The sequence below is a fragment of the Ranitomeya imitator genome, chromosome 8 (assembly GCF_032444005.1).
Source record: "Ranitomeya imitator isolate aRanImi1 chromosome 8, aRanImi1.pri, whole genome shotgun sequence".
Lineage (NCBI taxonomy): Eukaryota > Metazoa > Chordata > Amphibia > Anura > Dendrobatidae > Ranitomeya > Ranitomeya imitator.
The window spans coordinates 20,224,166-20,245,140 of record NC_091289.1 but is presented as its reverse complement, the minus strand read 5'-3'; the positions used below and the strand labels follow the sequence as shown (position 1 = coordinate 20,245,140).

Here is a 20,975-nt window from a genome sequence, read left to right as displayed (position 1 = left end):
CTGGCTATGGGATAAGGTCTACTAGTATCTACCTGCATGTGACTGGCTATGGGATAAGGTCTACTAGTATCTACCTGCATGTGACTGGCTATGGGATAAGGTCTACCGGTATCCACCTACATGTGACTGGCTATGGGATAAGGTCTACCGGTATCTACCTGCATGTGACTGGCTATGGGATAAGGTCTACCGGTATCTACCTACATGTGACTGGCTATGGGATAATGTCTACCGGCATCTTCCCACATGTGACTGGCAATGGGATAAAGTCTACCAGTATCTACCTGCATGTGACTGGCTATGGGATAATGTCTACCGGCATCTTCCCACATGTGCCTGGCTATGGGATAAGGTCTACCGGTATCTACCTGCATGTGACTGGCTATGGGATAAGGTCTACCGGTGTCTACCTACATGTGACTGGTTATGGGATAAGGTCTACCGGTATCTACCTACATGTGACTGGCTATGGGATAAGGTCTACTAGTATCTACCAGTATGTGACTGAATATGGGATAAGGTCTACTGGTATCTACCTGCATGAGACTAGCTATCAGATAAGGTCTACTGGTATCTACTGGCATGTGACTGGCTATGGGATAAGGTCTACTGGTATCTACCAGCATGTGACTGGCTATGAAATAAGGTCAACCTCTATCTACCAGCATGTGACTGGCAATGGGCTAAGATCAGCCGGTATTCACCATCAGAAGTAATCCGGAGAGCAGGGATAGCTAGGACGTTAAGGATGGGAAGGAACCCCTGGCCTCAGGTAATCTGACAACAGACTCGTGACAATGATCCAGGATTGTAGCTGGAGGGGCATGGTCTCTGGGTGCCAGTGAGGGGGCCAACAAGCCTCTACGTCATGGCCAAGGTATTTAGATACAGGGCAAGTCTTCCCAACAAGGGACCACGCACCTTGTTTCTCAGGATTAGTGGTGGCTAGGGTTGAGTGACCTTGACTTTTTTAGGGTCGAGTCGGGTTTCGCGAAACCCGACTATCTCAAAAGTCGAGTCGAGTGAAATCGGCCGATTATGGCGAAAAGTCGAGGATCGACCAAAACACGAAACCCAATGCAAAGTCAATGGGAATATTTTTTTTTTCCTCTCTCTCTCTCCTCTCTCTCTCTCCTCTCTCTCTCTCTCTCCTCTCTCTCTCCTCTCTCTCTCTCTCTCCGTCCGTCCCTGAACTGAAAAGCTGGTGTTACACATTGCAAATCGCTACAGCGCACAAGCGACAACATGGCGATAGGCGTCCACGCCCCTAAGACCTATGTCATCACTCTGCCCACGCTCCTTCATTGGCTGAAAAAAATGGCGCCAAGCGCGTCATACGAAACTCGACTTTGGCGCGAAAGTCGCGTACCACATGGCCGACCCCACACAGGGATCGGGTCGGGTTTCATGAAACCCGACTTTGCCAAAAGTCGGCGACTTTTGAAAATGAACGATCCGTTTCGCTCAACCCTAGTGGTGGCCCCAAATGTTGGACCTCAACTGATCCTAGCAATATCTCATATAAGGGTGTATTGTGTAACTTTTTGCAGCTTTACATCTGCAGACACTTCGTACTGTGCAGGACAGCGACTACTATCCTAATGTCCTCCTCATTCCAGTGGACCAGCCGCTCGCAGCTCCCTCTCTGTGGTCGAACAACTTTTTTTTCTTTCTAAAGTTTCCAGGGAAGTGTTTGTTGCTGACTCTACCAGCAATAAAACTCATAAAACCAGTAATACCAGTCCGCGAGCTTAAACATGATGCTCTTTCCTCTACATATTATATAATGGTAATTATCTATTCCTGCTCGCAGTGACTTTGCCCTCGGGAAGTTATTGTGATAGAATGGGTGCAACATATTGGATGCGGTCCAGATGAGCAACTAGCCCATCCGGCCATCACTAGCCCACGCGTTCAGTGTTTATGAAGGCAGAGCTCAGGGAGACATTTGCTTATCTAAGATAATATGCAATTAAAGTCAGCTGTTACCCAAGCAGGACTGTCAAATCTTACCAGAGTGCAATAGGCAGGGATCAGTAAGAAGGATTGTCACATAATTACCATATGCCACAAGATAGATGACAAACGTATGATTGCAGGAGGTCTGACCGCTGGGACCCCACTGGGGTGTAGAGTGTAGGGTCTCCTGTGTGAATGGAGAGGTACTGAGCACGTGCAACCTCTGTGTTCGCACATGCTCACTACAGCTCCAATCACACAAGGAACTCTGGGACCCCTGTTCTCATGACTGATTAGGATCAGGGGGCTCAGACACCAGCAATCATATGTTCATCACCTATCCAACAGAAAAGTGGTACATTTTGTTTATGGGACACCCCTTTAAGGGTACGCCTTTAAATGTGTGTGTGTGTGTGTGTGTGTGGGGGGGGGTGATACCCCTAAATGTGGACTCAGTGTAAGAAAACCCATTTTGAAATATTTACATCCAATGGATATAGAGGTGTTATCAGTCATTGTACAGGAGGAGGAGGTGAGCTGTGACATCACCTATTGTGAATGGTGGATCCTGTGTTATCTACTGTATATAGAGGTGTTATCAGTCATTGTACAGGAGGAGGAGGAGAGCTGTGACATCACCTATTGTGAATGGTGGATCTGTGTTATCTACTGTATACAGAGGTGTTATCAGTCATTGTACAGGAGGAGGAGGTGAGCTGTGACATCATCTATTGTGAATGGTGGATCCTGTGTTATCTACTGTATATAGAGGTGTTATCAGTCATTGTACAGTAGGAGGAGGTGAGCTGTGACATCATCTATTGTGAATGGTGGATCCTGTGTTATCTACTGTATATAGAGGTGTTATCAGTCATTGTGCAGGAGGAGGAGGTGAGCTGTGACATCACCTATTGTGAATGGTGGATCCTGTGTTATCTACTGTATATAGAGGTGTTATCAGTCATTGTACAGGAGGAGGAGGTGAGCTGTGACATCACCTATTGTGAATGGTGGATCCTGTGTTATCTACTGTATATAGAGGTGTTATCAGTCATTGTACAGGAGGAGGAGGAGAGCTGTGACATCACCTATTGTGAATGGTGGATCTGTGTTATCTACTGTATACAGAGGTGTTATCAGTCATTGTACAGGAGGAGGAGGTGAGCTGTGACATCATCTATTGTGAATGGTGGATCCTGTGTTACCTCCTGTATATAGAGGTGTTATCAGACATTGTACAGGAGGAGGAGGAGAGCTGTGACATCATCTATTGTGAATGGTGGATCCTGTGTTATCTACTGTATACAGAGGTGTTATCAGTCATTGTACAGGAGGAGGAGGTGAGCTGTGACATCATCTATTGTGAATGGTGGATCCTGTGTTATCTACTGTATATAGAGGTGTTATCAGTCATTGTACAGGAGGAGGAGGTGAGCTGTGACATCATCTATTGTGAATGGTGGATCCTGTGTTATCTACTGTATATAGAGGTGTTATCAGTCATTGTGCAGGAGGAGGAGGTGAGCTGTGACATCACCTATTGTGAATGGTGGATCCTGTGTTATCTACTGTATATAGAGGTGTTATCAGTCATTGTATAGGAGGTGAGCTGTGACATCACCTATTGTGAATAATTAATCCCGTCTAATCTAGTGATATATCCGTCACTGTACTTTTCTCTATGTAGAGCTATTACCTTTTACTGTAATCCTATAAGTGATGATAAACAGAAAGTGTCTAGTATTAGGTGTAATGTCGTGTGAAAATTGCTACATTTATGATTATTTTTTTAATCTAGATAATGATAAAGAAAATTGAAAAAACATCAAACATTTAAAAAAAAAAAAATACATTTAACATAAAAACTTGATTTAAACAATAGGCTTTTTTCATATTGAATAGGAGCCGTGTCATACATCAGTCCCAAGCACGGACCTTGATGCTCAGTTCCTCTGTCTGATCAGATTATCATTGGGAGACTCTTCTAAAAAAATTAATAAAAACTTTCCCCCAAATGGTGATTGTTTATTCCATTCTGAGCTCCTCGATCTCACGTTTTAATTTAGAAAAAAGGAGCATCAAAGTCTTTGCCGGAAGAATTCGTTGTATTGAAGCCGAGGATCTTGTAACGAGAACGGTTCCCCGTGTCTGACATCGAAAAGGATAATAACGAGGTCTTTATCATCCCGGGTTCTCTCGGCAGGAGCAGAACACTTCAATAAGACGAGACAACGCGCTCTGCGCTGCCGCGGATTACACCGCTCTAGAGGGGACGTCACTTTCTATCAATTTCTATCACTCGTATTCTCTAGATATCACAGTAACAATCTCGCTTATTAGAAGAACCTGTGCACAAGGAAAAACCATCTCTGGTCATGGCGGATCGGTACTATGACTACTAACGAGCCTTCCTAAAATCGTAGCACTTGGTCATCCCAATCAGCCCTTCTACGAGAGGCCTCTCAAATACAAAGTGAGGATATATTTCGGGTTTAGGCATTGAGTAGGGTCCGTACTCAACACTTCACAGTAGTAATATGGAGGACCGGTCTAGCTACCTGCATATGGTTAGTTTCTATGTGCAGTGTAATACTTCATTCCTCCTCTGGGAGCGCTGCAGGGGATTACAACACTTGCTGTCAGGTTGCACAGACCATATCGAAATCGAGCTGAGCTCTGATGTGGTCAAAAATCATGCTTAAAGGAGTTGTCCCGTGAAAACAAGTCATAGATTGATTGGTGGGGGTCCGACCGCTGGGGCACTTTTAGAATGGCGCTCCATTCATTCCCTATGAGGATGATGTGCGATGAATTCGGATTTTTCCAGCAGCCCGATAAGAGAATTAATAGAGTGGAGGTCCATTCTAAAGGGGATACAGATGCAGGTCCCAGTGGTCGGACACCCACCAATTAGCAAGTTATCACCCATTTTTCGGCTAGGTGATAGCTTGTTTTCACCGGACAGCTCCTTTAAGCATGAGTTTTGACCACATCAAAGTTCAGCTCGACTTCGATATGGTCACTGCAACCTGACAGCAAGTGTTGTAATCCCCTGCAGCACTCCCAGAGGAGAAATGAAGTATTACACTGCAAATAGAAGCTATGATTTGCCGCTCTCCAGTTCGGTCCTTTGTGGCAGCCGGTCTTCACTTCTGCACCCAAGCTCCTCGGGTTCAGCACTCTGGACCTCATGGAGTCACGTGAGGCTTAGCGCCTGGGTGTCTCGGAACGCCTTGATGTTGCAGTGCCTTGTACACAAAAGTGAAGAGCGGCTGTGATGAAGAACAGGACTGGACGCCGAAGTAGGGCAGCGCGAATCCCTAGAAATATCGCCGCCACCAGACACCACTTATCTCATTTTCTGTCCGCATACTCGGCTGAGAATCTCGAGACTAAAAAGCAATGTGCTAATTAAAGTTTCTGGAGCGCACAATCCAAGTTTATAGGACGGTAAAACAAGTAACGTCTTCTCCTCCCCCATCATTATGTGAGAAATTATATTTTATAAGATAATTAACGGCTGATTGCGGCTTCCGTCCAGAGGACTGGTATAAATCCTCTGACCCAGTTCACAGGGTGTTTATGGGCTCATCGAGCTGACTAAGGCCGTCATCAGGACACTGCAACACATCAGTTACACCCACGACAAGTCGTGTCCGGCAGGCCACACGTGCAGCGCCACCGCAAAGGCCTGAGATCATGGCGATATAGCGCCCTCTGCTGGTGAAGCGCAAAAGCCTGAGATCATGGCGATATAGCGCCCTCTGCTGGTGAAGAAAAGTTCAGGCATACAGTCAAAACTTTTATACGTTTTTAGAATACTTAGAAAAAGCATTTAGACAATGAAAGAGATATCTCCATCGTTCTACAGAACAGTTTAGAACTTGGAACCCCCACTGGTTCCAAAAACTGGGCTCTGACGTGCCTCCTCTGTATGGAGCAGTGTCCCGCCATGTGCACCCCTGACTACCAGCTGACTACTCCACTCTGCTTTTTTCTGTATCCCCATAGAGAATGTCATGCGAATGTCCAAGATTGATAGATGTGAATAGGTGATAACTTCTAAAATTGGGAATAACCCTTTAAAAAGCAATGATCAAGCATCCATATATAAAGGCCAACGATGGGCCGACAGATGTTCCTCCTGTCTCCCCATACAGCCAGCCATTTACATAGAGTTAGCCGCTCCCTGTTTGAAAATTAGGGAAGCTTTATCCCTACCCCAGAATATCTCTGTCCCCTATCCAGACCATTAATTTGAGGATAGATTTTTGTAAACCTCGTCCTTTTTCGATCCAAGACTGTTTCCAAAAAGTTGCGACGCTCCCGGTAAGTCCAGAACAATTATGACCTTTTTTTATCACCAGAATAGAATAAATCCTTTTGAACAAAACCTGATAAAATAGAACAATTCCTATCCTTCCGCCAATGAGGGAAGGTCGGAGTACCCCCAAAGACTTAAAATAATCATGGTCGGGTATGTTCACGTGCTCTTTGGGTTCGGCTGACTTACGTATGATGTTCATAGGCGCTTTATTATCCAGCAGGTGCCAAAAAAAATGCCAAAAATGTGACTAAGATTGAATTGGGGGGCATATAATTTGTCACTATACCCCCCCAAAATTAAAAACTTACCTTACAACAAAATATAGTGTCACGGGGCCGGATTTCTTTGGCAGGTCGTGATCGAGCACTCTCTGCTCCAACTGCAGCCAGGCGAACTGCCCCCTGCAAAGGGAAAAGCTGAAATTACAGATTTGGTCTCATAGTCACGCGCACCTTTATTAATGTTGATGACCTGTCACTTGCCATAAATATGTAATTATTGAATACCACGCCCACTTGGCTAACAAAACTAGATTTACATACAGGAAACATGAGGTCATATCTCTGGAAATGAGAGGAGCAGGTACATAAGAAAAGCATCACCGGATTCAGGAGAACAATAATAATAATAATAATAATTTTATTTATATAGCGCCAACATATTCCGCAGCGCTTTACAAATTATAGAGGGGACTTGTACAGACAATAAACATTACATCATAACAGAAATACAGTTCAAAACAGATACCAGGAGGAGTGAGGGCCCTGCTCGCAAGCTACAAACTATGAGGAAAAGGGGAGACACGAGAGGTGGATGGTAACAATTGCTTTAGTTATTCGGACCAGCTATAGTGTAAGGCTCAGGTGTTCATGTAAAGCTGCATGAACCAGTTACCTGCCTAAGTATGTAGCAGTATAGACACAGAGGGCTAATACTGCATAAAGTGTATGAGAACATGATGCGAGGAACCTTTTTTTTTTTTTTTATTATAAATAGGCCACACAGGGATCGTTAGGTTAATGCATTGAGGCGGTAGGCCAGTCTGAACAAATGAGTTTTTAGGGCACGCTTAAAACTGTGGGGATTGGGGATTAATCGTATTAACCTAGGTAGTGCATTCCAAAGAATCGGCGCAGCACGTGTAAAGTCTTAGAGACGGGAGTGGGAGGTTCTGATTATTGAGGATGCTAACCTGAGGTCATTAGCGGAGCGGAGGGCATGGGTAGGGTGGTAGACTGATACCAGGGAGGAGATGTAGGGTGGTGCTGAGCCATAGAGTGCTTTGTGGATGAGGGTAGTAGTTTTGTACTGGATTCTGGAGTGGATGGGTAGCCAGTGTAATGACTGGCACAGGGTAGAGGCATCGGTGTAACGGTTGGTGAGGAATATGATCCTGGCTGCAGCATTCAGGACAGATTGGAGCGGGGAGAGTTTTGCAAGAGGGAGGACGATTAGTAGAGAGTTACAATAGTCCAGACGAGAATGAATAAGTGAAACAGTCAGAGTTTTTGCAGAGTCGAAATTAAGAAAAGGGCGAATTCTAGAAATGTTTTTGAGATGCAGGTAAGAAGAGCGAGCCAGTGATCGGATGTAGGGGGTGAATGAAAGGTCAGAATCAAGGATGACCCCAAGGCAGCGGGCATGTTGCTTTGGAGTAATGGTGGAACCGCACACGGAGATGGCAATGTCAGGCAAAGGTAGGTTAGTAGAGGGAGAGAACACGAGGAGTTCAGTTTTTGACAGGTTTAGTTTCAGATAGAGGGAGGACATGATGTTAGAGACAGCGGTAAGACAATCACTGGTGTTTTCTAAAAAGGTCGGTGTGATATCGGGAGCAGAAGTGTATAGTTGGGTGTCGTCAGCATAGAGATGGTACTGGAAACCAAATCTACTGATTGTTTGTCCAATAGGGGCAGTATACAACGAGAAGAGTAGGGGGCCTAGGACTGATCCTTGAGGAACCCCAACAGTAAGGGGAAGGTGAGAGGAGGAGGAACCAGCAAAACATACAGTGAAGGATCGGTCAGAGAGATAGGAGGAGAACCAGGAGAGAACGGTGTCCTTGAGGCCGATGGAGCGGAGCATAGTGAGGAGGAGCTGATGATCCACAGTGTCAAATGCTGCAGAGAGATCCAAGAGAATTAGCATGGAGTAGTGACCATTAGATTTAGCTGTTAGTAGGTCATTAGAGACTTTAGTGAGGGCAGTTTCAGTAGAGTGTAAAGAGCGGAAGCCAGATTGAAGAGGGTCGAGAAGAGAGTTATCTGAGAGATAGCGGGTAAGACGGGAGTGGACCAGGCGTTCGAGGAGTTTAGAGATGAAGGGAAGATTAGAGACAGGTCTATAATTAGCGGCACAGTTTTGATCGAGGGATGGTTTTTTAAGTAATGGATGTATGATGGCATGCTTAAATGAGGAGGGAAAAATACCGGAAGTGAGGGAAAGGTTGAATATTTTTGTTAGGTGAGAGGTGATAGCCGGGGAAAGGGACTGGAGGAGATGTGACGGAATGGGGTCACTGGTGCAAGTGGTCGTGCGCGAAGATGCAAGGAGCCTGCTTACTTCTTCTTCTGTAACTGCTTCAAAGTCAGAGAGTGAACTAGATGCAGTGGGGGAGGGAGGACAGTGCATGGTATGAAGAGATTGGGAGATGATTTCCTGTCGAATGTGGTCAATTTTTTCTTTGAAGTAATTGGCCAGATCGTCAGCACGGAGATCCGTGGTTGGGGCCTGCTCTCTTGGGTTGAGTAGGGACTGGAACGTGTCAAAGAGACGTTTAGGGTTATTGGACAGGGAGGTGATGAGGGTGTTGAAGTAGGTTTGTTTGGAGAGGTGAAGGGCAGAATTGTATGTCTTTAGCATGAACTTATAATGGATGAAATCTTCGGGTAGATTAGATTTTCTCCACAGACGTTCTGCGCACCTGGAGCACCGCTGCAGGAAACGTGTTTGCAGCGTGTGCCACGGTTGTTGCCGTCTGTGCCGAGTTGTTTTATGTATAGGAGGAGCAGCTTCATCCAGAGCACTTTGCAGGGTTTCATTGTAATGCTTCAATGCAGAATCAGGACATGAGATGGAGGAAATAGGGGCCAATGAGGACTGCAAGTTCATCATAAGTTTCTGGGTGTTAATGGCCTGTATGTTTCTATAGGTGTGGAAAGTGGGGGTGACCTGAGCGGGATGGCAGTTCTTGATAGAGAATGAAAGAAGGTTGTGGTCAGAGAGCGGGAGAGGGGAGTTTGTGAAGTCATCCACTGAGCAAAGTCGGGAGAAGACCAAGTCAAGGGAGTTTCCATCTTCATGTGTTGGAGAGTTAGTATGCTGCGAGAGGCCAAAAGAGGAGGATAGAGATAAAAGGTGAGAAGCAGATGGGGAGAGGGGAGAGGCAATGGGGATGTTGAAATCACCCATGATAAGGGTGGGGGTGTCACAGGAGAGAAAGTGTGGAAGCCAGGTGGCAAAGTGATCCAGGAACTGATGAGAGGGGCCGGGAGGACGATACACCACCGCCACTCGCATGGAGAAGGGGACGTAGAGTCTGACCACATGGACCTCAAAGGAAGGGAAGACAAGTGAGGGTACTTGGGGGATAACTTGGAAAGTACATTTGGGTGAAAGGAGCAGACCAACGCCTCCACCTGCTCTGTTGTCTGATCTTGGGGTATGAGAAAAGTGTAGTCCACCATATGAAAGAGCAGCAGCAGCGGTGGTGTCTGACTGCTGGATCCAGGTTTCAGTAAGAGCCAGGAGATTAAGAGAATTAGAAAGGAAGAAGTCATGAATGAAGGAGAGTTTATTACACACAGAACAATATTTACCCCAATTTAGAAAAAAAATACAGGTTCTTTTTTAGCTAAATGGCATCAGTATAAATCTATACACTTGACAAAAATTTTTTGTTCTTTTACCTGGTGTAAATTACACCGTTCTCCTGAATCCGGCGATGTTTTTCTTTTGTTCCTGCGCCTCTCCGTTCCTGAGATATGGCCCCTTCTTCCCTGTATGTAAATCTAGTCTTGTTAACAACTGGGTGTGGTCCTACCACAGCTCAGAGTTTCTGACCACGCCCACATAGTTAACAAGACTAGATTTGCATACAGAGAAGAGGAGGCTGTATCTCAGGAACGGAGAGGCGCAGTAACTAAAGAAAAACATCTCCGGATTCAGGAGAAAGGCGGCATTTACACCTGCCACAAAAATTACATATTTAATGCAAGTGTCAGGTCCCCTTTAAGCTAAAATGAAAATGTTCTAAATCTATATACATTGAGCACCTTCTAGTGGAGTTATCTTCTATGGCAGTGTTATGGCCAGCAGGGCAAACTATTCAGTTTCAGGCGCCTTCCCACTACACAAGTTGCAAACCCCACCACTACTATGGCAGCTGATATGCTGATAATTGCTGATAATTGTCAGAATAAAGTAGTAACGCTTGGCAAAGGACAAGCAAACTGTTTGGCATTTACAGACTCTTTGATTTCCTAGACAGGGTTCATAAATAATCTTAAATGATCTTATAAAAGAGATAAAAGATTTAAAAACTCTCCCATTGGATTGTCAGAGCGATCTCACTGATGGATTCTCAGTTAACTCATTCTGCAGAAATGGCAACACTGAGACTACAGAAGGCAAACGGTGCAAAAATTTTAATGAAACCCAATTGCAAAAATGATTTTTAGCCAAAATTACATGTATATAAGTACGAAAAATTGTATCACCTATTCGGTCTTCATATAGTTTGTACAGGCTCATGCAAAAGAGCCTTAAATGAACACAGCCTGACTTGTTATCTCGCCGATTGTCACTCGTTACGGGTAGAAATGGTGACATTATATTAGGATATTGTTCAGAACACAATTCTAATGTTACATCTAAACCGTGCCTTTAAATATTACCGCTACAGCAGTATGCGCTGCGTCTCCACCACCGTCACGTATCAGCTATTTCTCTCCGACTGATCGTCAGCAAAAAAAACGTACAAATGGTCTCTGCGGCCCAAAACATCACTTAGAATTTAGTTTACCAAGATTACAAATCTCTCCCCAAACAATACCGCACTGTGGTGCACATGACAGATTACACTTCACGGCGTACATCAGTCTACGTCGGAGGTTTTCTACTGCCAAGGCCGACGCCATCAATGGCAGGAAATAGCTGGTACAAGAACAGCCCGCTCCGAGTCAGACGCCCGGACCTCATCCATTTCTAGTCAATTATTCAGAAATGTAATTATGGGAAGATTATTCTACATATGAGCCGCTGCTAATTGATTCATCGCCTTCTAGTCACAGAGAACATAATGTCAGGCTCGTTAATAATTAATAACGAAGCGGCAAATTTCACGTCATTCGCAGTTCTGTACGTAGCTGAGCTGAGGAGCGCGACTCAGGGTAATGAATAATTTCCTCAGAAGTTAATTAGCATTCTGGTTAATCAGACGTCCGATTAAATTAGAAAAATGAGAAAGTGAATGGTGAAATCTTCTCACATAGTAATTGGGCATATACAGTGTGAGCAGATAGACTCAGGTGTCGGCTGTACAAGACAGCCGGCATCAGCTCCGGACATGTAGCGCACACGGTGGGTTCTGCTAGGTGCTGGCACGCCGACCCTGGTGGAGAGTATATCAGTATATTACAGATTTGTAGAAATCTACATGACGTTATTTATGTTACTTACGTGTCATCTACAAAGGAGATCCCAAAATATTCCTTCTCCTTCAGATTAAAGTGTGAGGCCACCAGGTCCAGCAACTCCCGGGACAACAGCTTAGGCTGCGACAAGGAAAGAATGCAGTATTAGGACAGATGTGACCGGGGCGGGCATGTCATTGGTGCACGGGTGCAGCCGCGGAGGGGCCCAGAAGGCAAGGGGACCACTATCATCTCAAAATCAGGAAGCAGGTCTATTCACAGACACAACACTGGATATGATAGATAGATAGATAGATAGATAGATAGATAGATAGATAGATAGAAGATAGATAGATAGATAATAGATAGATAGAGATAGAAGATAGATAGATAGATAGATAGATAGATAGATAGATAGATAGATAGATAGATAGATATAGATAGGTAGATACATAAATGATAGATAACAGATAGATGATAGATAGATAATAGATATAGATAGATAATAGATAGATAATAGATAGATAATAGATAGATAGATAAATAATATATATATATATATATAGATAGAAGATAGATAATAGATAGATAGATATATAGATAGATAGATAGATAGAAGGATAGATAGATAGAAGGATAGATAATAATAGATAGATAATAGATAGATAATAGATATATAGATAGATAATAGATAGAAAGATAATAGATAGATAGATAATAGATGATAGATAGATAATAGATAAATAGATAGATAATATAGATAATAGATAGATAGATAGATAATAATAGATGATAGATAGATAATAGATAGATAGATAATAACAAAAAAATGGAGTTCCATACAAAATAGTAACATCAATTACAAAATATTTTATTGCACAAATAATTACCAATTAATACAAAATACATATAAAGAAAAAGGAGACCCTAGTAAAAAAACACCCAAATTCCAGGCAAGGAAATGAATATTCATAATATCACCATGGTATTAATGAACAGTATCAATACTAGTACAAAGAAGTATGGTGTAAGCCCATATATAGCTGGCTTAATTAGTATAATCATATACCGTAATATGAACCACCATACAACCATAGTAAATAGCAAAAATTTCCATACTGACCAAGTGTCACCCACACGGGAAGGAAACAGAGACATATAAGGTGCATATTAGCAAAGTTCCTTACCCATGGTAAAAGTAACCAACTGCCTGGGACCCTGGATAAACCCATTTTAGGGTACATGGGTAATATCAGATGTTCACTAGAATTCAAATATCTCTCATGCGGAACTCATGTTATTTCTGTGAGTTTTCTTGTATAGATAGATAATAGATAGATGATAGATAATAGACATATAATAGATAGATAATAGATAATAGATAGATAGATAATATATAGATAGATAGATAATAGATAGATAATAGATAATAGATAGATAGATGATAGATAATAGATAGATATATAATAGATAGATAATAGATAGATGATAGATAGATAGATATATAGTAGATAATAGATAGATAGATAATAGATAGATAATAGATAGATAGATAGATAATAGATAGATAGATAGATAGATGATAGATAGATGTGTTTGTCTGCTCTCATCCATTAGGACGGGCCCGGGGTCTGGCAGGCACCTGCTTGGCACCACTTTCTCGTCAGTCCGGGGTCAGGCAGCTTACAGAGCAGATGGCGGTCTCGATCCCTCTATGATGGCTGCCAGTATTTCGCCAGATTGGGGGGGGGGGGGGGGCTGCCCATTATGCAAACTAGGAACATGACACGAGACATGTGACTTATGTACCCGGAGACAATCATTCTACTTCTTATAATTCGGACAGTCTGTGTGTGACTAGAAGTAATATACTGGGCGCCATCTCTCGGTACCTGCACCAGTAGCTCCAGCTTGCGGTCGTCCAGCAGGTGAACCTTGCAGTGCCGGCCTTCTGCCATCTGCAAAGAGAAAAAAACAACTTTTATTGAATCATTTAGATCAGTTCATGCAGAGAAGATCTCAGAGTACAGAAGATTAGCAGCAGAGAAGATCCATCAGCAGCTCCTCGCTGTAAATCTGAAAATAAACGAACTGTAAATAAAATACAAAGATGTTTTATGCCTCCACATTACAGAACTAGGATGCTTTTAATTTCTCCGGTGCACTATTCTGGGATGGGATACGGGGCACCGTACTGTCGGGGGCACTGTGAGGGGCATTATATACAGTAATAACACTGTGGGAGAATTATTCTGTGTTGGGGCAATTGTGGGGGCATCAGAATGTCTTGGGGCACTGAGAGGGCTTCATATTGTGTTAGCGGTATAATATTACATAATATATAATATAATATATGTAGAGGGGCACTTTGGGGGCATCATACTGTGTTTGGGGACACTAGGAAGGGCATTATAACATGTGTGAGGACATTATAATGGGGGACATCATACTGTGGGTGACACAGGGGGTATCAGAATGTATGGGGGCTTCATAATATGTGATGCCACATCATACTGTGTGGTCATCATACTGTAGGTTAATGCATTGTACGCACATTGTAATGTGTGTGGGACAATGTGTGGACTTCATTTTGTGTTCGAGGCACTTTGGGGGGCATCATATTATATGTAGGTCGTTGTGGAGACATCATACTTTGTTGGAGGAACTGTGAGGGCATCATACTTTGTTGGAGGAACTGTGGGGGCATCATACTGTGTGGGAGGCACTGTGGGGGCATCATACTGTGTAGGAGGCACTGTGGGGGCATCATACTGGGGGGAGGCACTGTGGGGACATTATTCTGGGCTGGATACACTGTGGGGGCATTATACTCTGTGGGAGGCATTGTAAGGATGTTGGAGGCACTGTGGGGACATCATATTGTGTGCGGGGCATTGTTGCGAGTGCGACATCATCCTGCATTGGAGGCATTGTGGGGACATCGTACTGTAGGTGAGAATGCACTGTGGGCACATCATACAGTGTTGGAGGCATCATACTGTGTGGGAGGCACTGTGGGGACATTGTTCTGTGTTGGAATCACTGTGGAGGTATCGCACTGTCTTAGGAGCATTGTGGGGACACCATACTGTATTAAAGGTACTGTGAAGACATCATACTGGGGTGGAGAATGTGCTGTGGGGGCATCATACTGTATAGGAACATTGTGGAGACATCATACTGAGCAATGTGTGGGCATAATACTGTGTAGGGACATCGTGAGGACAGCATACTTTGCTGAAAGCACTGTGGAGTTATCATACTGTGTGAGGGGTACTGTTGGGGCATCATACTGTAGGGGTGTGTTGTAAGTTGGAATGCACTGCAGGGAAATCATACTGTGTTGGAGACACTGTGGGACCATCATACTTTGATGGAAGCACTGTGAGGACATCATATTGTGCGGGGGCACTATGTGGGCATAATATTGTATGGGCTGTGAGGGCATCTACTGTAGGTTTATGCCCACGCTGTGTGTATCTAGATTGACATTTGGAAAAAAACACTTATCAACCTAAAGGAAACTTGTCAGGTTCCCCAAAACTCACTGTAATACTTCAGAACCCTAGTACTGTAGTCTAAAAATGTCCTTGAGCCTCAAAACAATCTTTACGTCTGTGCCAATTTGCCACAATATGCTAATTAGTCAGGACTAATCCCATGGGGCACATCATTTATATAATCTGGCGAAAATCTCAACTTTCCTCCCTGAGCATGCGCAGTTCGCCAACTTCATCCCTGATTGCACATGGGCAGCTCCACTCCACTGCCCACCGAGTGGGACACAGCATCACTGTGCTATCGTGGACATGTGCAGTGCCCCTGTGGTTTGAGCGGACGGTTGGGATCTCAGGAACTATTTGAAGATTTTTTATAGATTTTAGCAACCAATGTTTGTATTCTAATGCATCAAAAAGGTTAAAAAAAATTAAGCAAAATTACACATGCTCTTGATTAAAAAATCTCCCACTATTTGGTGCTTACAAATTACAAACAAAACCCGTGTAGTCCAATCCTGCAGTCGTGAGTTCTCCCTTCCCTCTGTCCCCTCTTCTTGAACCATGGGCAGCGACTAATAGAATGACATTGAACTCGTAGAAATGCAAGATTCTACATCTGTGCAAGAAAACCGGAAATTACATCTACAGAATGGGAGGAATAGAACTAAGCAACAGCACGTGTGAAAAAGACTTGGGTATATTAATAGATCACAGACTGCACATGAGTCAACAGTGTGATGCAGCAGCAAAAAAGGCAAACACAGTTTGTTTGTAGCCTGTAGGAGTTGTGCGCTGCCTCCTGGCTTCCTACATAGTCCCAATGATTGGCCGACGGAGCCAGCAGAATGCTTGCACCAGTGAGCTGTACTGTTTGCTCTCCCATGCTGCAGGCATGGATAGCTTTGGCCTCTGCAACATAGTGACACTGAATCTGGATTGATCCTGCAATCTGGTCAGCTCCAGAGCAGCGCTTACAATCTCTCTAATAAAGAGCATGTAAGCGCTGTGCTCCCTGCAGGAGTACATAGGAGCAAAGCTCGCAGTTGCACGCAAGCCCTAGAGCCAAGAGGTGACCGAAAGGTGAGAAGACCAATATTATTTGTCTCATAACAGTCATGGGCCTTGTTGGAGATTTTTCACTGGGACCGACGAGCTTCAAGTCATATCATTGGCCACTACTGACGCACTTTAGGCAATAGGCAGTTGACAATAAAATTAAAAAATTGGAGGATTTTAAATAAGAGGCACAGTAAATTGCAAAGTTTCTTGGTTTTACAAGTAAAGTTCCAATTCTACTCACTTAAAACGATTAGAGAAAAGTTTAAGAAAACAAAGCCCTAAAAATTCCCCCAAAATAATAATACAAAGTAACAAACGACATGTATACAATATGCTACAGAGGAAAGAAGCACAAACGAGGATCTTCCTTCATTCTCCACTTACACGTATGCCATATCAATTCATCAATGATACGCCGGCGCGGGCGATGAGACCGCCCCTTTAAATGACATCTTTATCTTATCCAAAGTCCTGTTTGTGTCCATAGATTTTCAATCATCAGAACATAAAATGAATACAAGTCAAATCAAAAATTAAAAGCGAAAAACATCACAAAGCAAAAATACAAAAGTGATACAAAAGTAAAAATAGAAATAACGATGTATAAAATGGTAATAAAAAGTAACAAACTTTGTTTATATAAAATGCTACAAAGTAATTAACAACAAAAGAGAATCCTCCTTCCTTCTCCGCTTACACGTTTCCCTTTTCTATTTATAAACCAGAACCAGAATCTGATGATACGCCGCCAGCACCAGGGTATAAAAAGACACTTACCGTACAATTACACCCCACAAGTCAGAGAAAACACGAGTAAATGGCAGAAAACCCCGGCGTAACCGACACCTTCCTATAAATACTGCACCGCGAGATTGCGGAGCGGCTCCGTCTCCTTCCGTTACCAGGCAATCTCAAGGAAATGACATCCGTGTTTTCAGCGCTGATTACAGGTTTGGAAACAAAAGGCATTTGCCATTTTTAGTCCTCACAATCCCGGCTTTTCTGCATTTCGGGATCCACTATGTGGATGTCATTTTTTCTGACTTTTTTTCTTGCAGTTTTTTTTTAAAGAAAATATTCAATTTTAAGCGATTGCAGATTGTTTGTTGCAGAATGAAAAATGTTGCAAATTTATTTTTAAATAAGTTTGGATATTGATTCTTCATGGGGAACCATACATTATGATTGTAGTGAGCGCCCCCTGGTGGCAGAAAACAGATATGATTTTTTTTTTTTTTTAAAGTATGAGACTGTGAGGACAGAGGTGCTCCGCTGGTATTACTAAAAGAATGGCACTATTATTTATTGGGGGCACTCCGATAGCAGTATTTTTTTTATTGGTGCCACTCTTCTGGTACTAACTTTTTATTGGGGGCACTCTGCTGGGTGTAGTATTCAATGCTGGCATTTAGTAGATAGCATTATTTGTTGAGGACACTCTACGGAAAGTATTAGCATTTTGGGGCATTCTGCCGGTAGTATTTAATAGGGGCACTCTGCTTGCAGTATTATTAATTGGGGGCACTTAGCTGGCAGTATTATTAATTGGGGGCACTATTATGGTACTATTTTTTGGAGCACGCTGCTGGCAGTATTATTTATTGGGGTTCTCTTCCGGCGATATTATTTATTGGGGCACTCTGCTGGCAACAGTATTTTGGGGGCACTCTGCCAGCGGTATTATTTATTTGGGGTACTCTGCTGGCGGTATTATTTATTGGGGTACTCTGCTGGCAGTATTTTTTATTGGGGTACTCTGCTGGCGATATTATTTATCTAGGTACTCTACTAGCAGTATTATTTATTGGGGCAATCTGCTGGCAATAGTATTTTTGGGGGCACTCTGTCTGCGGTATTATGTATTGGGGCAATCTGCTGGCAGTATTATTTATTGGGGTACTCTGCTGGCGGTATTATTTATCTAGGTACTCTGCTGGCAGTATTATTTATTGGGGCACTCTGCTGGCAACAGTATTTTGGGGCACTCTGCCAGCAGTATTATTTATTGGGGCAATCTGCTGGCGGTATTATTTATTGGGGAACATTCTATTTCAATACGGATTATCAGCAGTAAATGTAATATTCCTCTTTTCTTTACTCCGTACAGTTTATGGGGGCACTCTGGTGACATTGTCTATGTGGGGGCACTTAATCTGCAGTATTGTTGGGCATACTCTGCTGAAAAGTTTACCGGGGATACTCTACTGGCAATATACTGCAGTTAATAGAGGAACATTCTGGGGTCCCCATCAGTTATGGGGTCCCTCTTCTGGCATTTTTTGGGGGAGGAACATTACGTAGACATCTTATGGGGTCACCGTAAGCAGTTATTATTTGGGAGTGACTTCTGGGCAGAATTTGCATAGGGAAAAAAATACTTAAAATGTAAAATTTAGACAAATATAATTTGCAGACGCAGTAGACGGGACGCTGAATGGGGTATAATACAGAGAACGATCCTTTTCGGGGACCGTGATCTATTTTAATGTTCTGTAGCCGGAGATCTTATGAGCCGACTCTTTAGAATGAATTGTTAATTGGTCTTGAATGATTTCGCCTTATCATTTCCATTGAAATAGCAGCGGAAGAAACTCGTTAGTGATCGTTAGTGATACGGAGGAGAAATAACCCGATAGAACTGCTGAAGATTTCCGGTCCTAGAACGTTATAAATGGAGCTGAGTAATTGTATTGGCAGAAAGGAATATCGTGTGCAAACAATACTGGGAGATTACTGCCGCCTCTCGATGGCTCCGGCGATGGATGGAGCGAGGCTTCGCCTTCTTTCTATAGAATCCTCTGTTAACTGTTGGCAGCGAGGAGAGGAAATTAGCGCTGAGATTTCAGATGGATTCGACGTTCGATGTGATTGTTATAAAAATATACAAATCAGACGGAAAATATCTAAAAGTAACCGAGCGAACATCCTTATAATACCCTCGGCCGGCATAAAACCTGCAGAAATTGTGCTGAGCCTCAGATTATAGGTCTCGAGAACGTGACACCTAATTCCGTTTTCCACATTTTTAGACTGCAAACACTCCACAACCAATGTTTTTTTCATTGTTCCGATGCATCTAAAAGTAAAAAAATGAAACAACTTTGCAACTTGTCTGATATTCAAAATCTACCGCCATTTTTTTGTTTACAGCTTTCGACCTTGCTTATGTGTTTCCATGGAAACAGAACACACACAATCCCCGTGCAGCCTGATCTTGCAGTCACACTTCCTTCTAACTATTCTCCGCTTCTTCCTTACAAAACGATCGATCATCAAGAGATAAAAACCAGATTGCACTGAATAAAACAGCAGGATCTGACTACACAGGGTTTGTTTGTAGTCTGTAACCATGGAGACGCATAGGTTTGTGTATGAGCTGTGAACACTCAATTGTACGATATTTATAGACAATTTACAAAGTTGGGCATTTTGTTGTGTTTGATACAATGGAGCAGTAGCTAAGTGGTCACGCACTTTAAACTCCCAGCACTCTGCTTTGAAGTGCCAGTTATAGTTTATACTTGTTCTGGTTCAATCCTGATTTTTTTTAAGCTTGTTTGATTCCCATTTTTGTCCTCAAACCTAATTTTGACTACCTTCAGCCTGATGATTCTGTTTCTGTCCCTGATCTCCTGGTATTAATGCAGCTTTCTGACCACCCTCTGCCAGCCCACTACACCGGCCAGCAGCTACTCCTTGGACCCTTATCCTGCATAATAGGGGATAAAGAGTGAAAGTCTGAGCAACCCCTGGGATCTGGTAAAGGACGTGGCTGGCACTTAGCTTGTCTGTGGAAGCTTTAAGGTTCACATTGCGTTAATGGGTTAACGCTAACGAACAGAGTTGCACGGCGAAAATGTCGCAATTAACGCCGTGCAACGGGTCCGTTAGCACACCCATTGACAGCAATGTTATTTCTGCCTGTAGCGCATGCCATTTTCGGCACGCGATAGCAATGTGCCGTTCTTTTGTGACGCGTCCGAGGTCCGCTCCTCACTAGCGCAGATCGGGGATCTGCGCTAGCGGGGACAGCGAACGCGGACCAAAAAGAAACATTGCGTTAGCGCAATCCGCTAGCGCTATGCGCTTAACGGATTGCCCTAACGCAATGTGAACCTAGGCTCTGTGCACACGCTGCGGATTTTGCTGCGGGTCCGCAGCAGTTTCCCATGAGTTTACAGTACAATGTAAACCTATGGGAAACCGAAAACGCTGTGCCCACGCTGCGGAAAAAAACTGTGCAGAAACATAGCGGTTTACATTCCGCAGCATGTCACTTCTTTGTGCGGAATCCGCAGCGGTTTTACACCTGCTCCGTAATAGGAATCCGCAGGTGTAAAACCGCAGTGGAATCCGCACAAAAACCGCAGTAAATCCGCAATAAATCCGCCGGAAAAACGCTGTGTTTTTTTGCCCTGCGGCTTTATCAAATATGCTGCGGAAAAATCTGCAGTGGACCATTCTACGTGTGCACATCGCCTTATTAAGAGCTCAAAG

General features: G+C 43.4%; 1 protein-coding gene across 2 annotated transcripts in view; it reads right to left on the bottom strand.

The window, feature by feature from the left end:
- FRMD4B (FERM domain containing 4B) overlaps positions 1-20,975 on the bottom strand; it is a 187,547-nt gene that overhangs the window by 90,038 nt on the left and 76,534 nt on the right. For both annotated transcript variants that reach the window (XM_069736520.1, XM_069736519.1), the window contains exons 2-4: positions 13,812-13,877; positions 11,966-12,060; positions 6,595-6,687 (exon numbers count right to left, since the gene is read on the bottom strand). In XM_069736520.1, the coding sequence (XP_069592621.1) occupies positions 6,595-6,687; positions 11,966-12,060; positions 13,812-13,877 (254 nt within the window). The remainder of the gene's footprint in view (positions 1-6,594; positions 6,688-11,965; positions 12,061-13,811; positions 13,878-20,975) is intronic.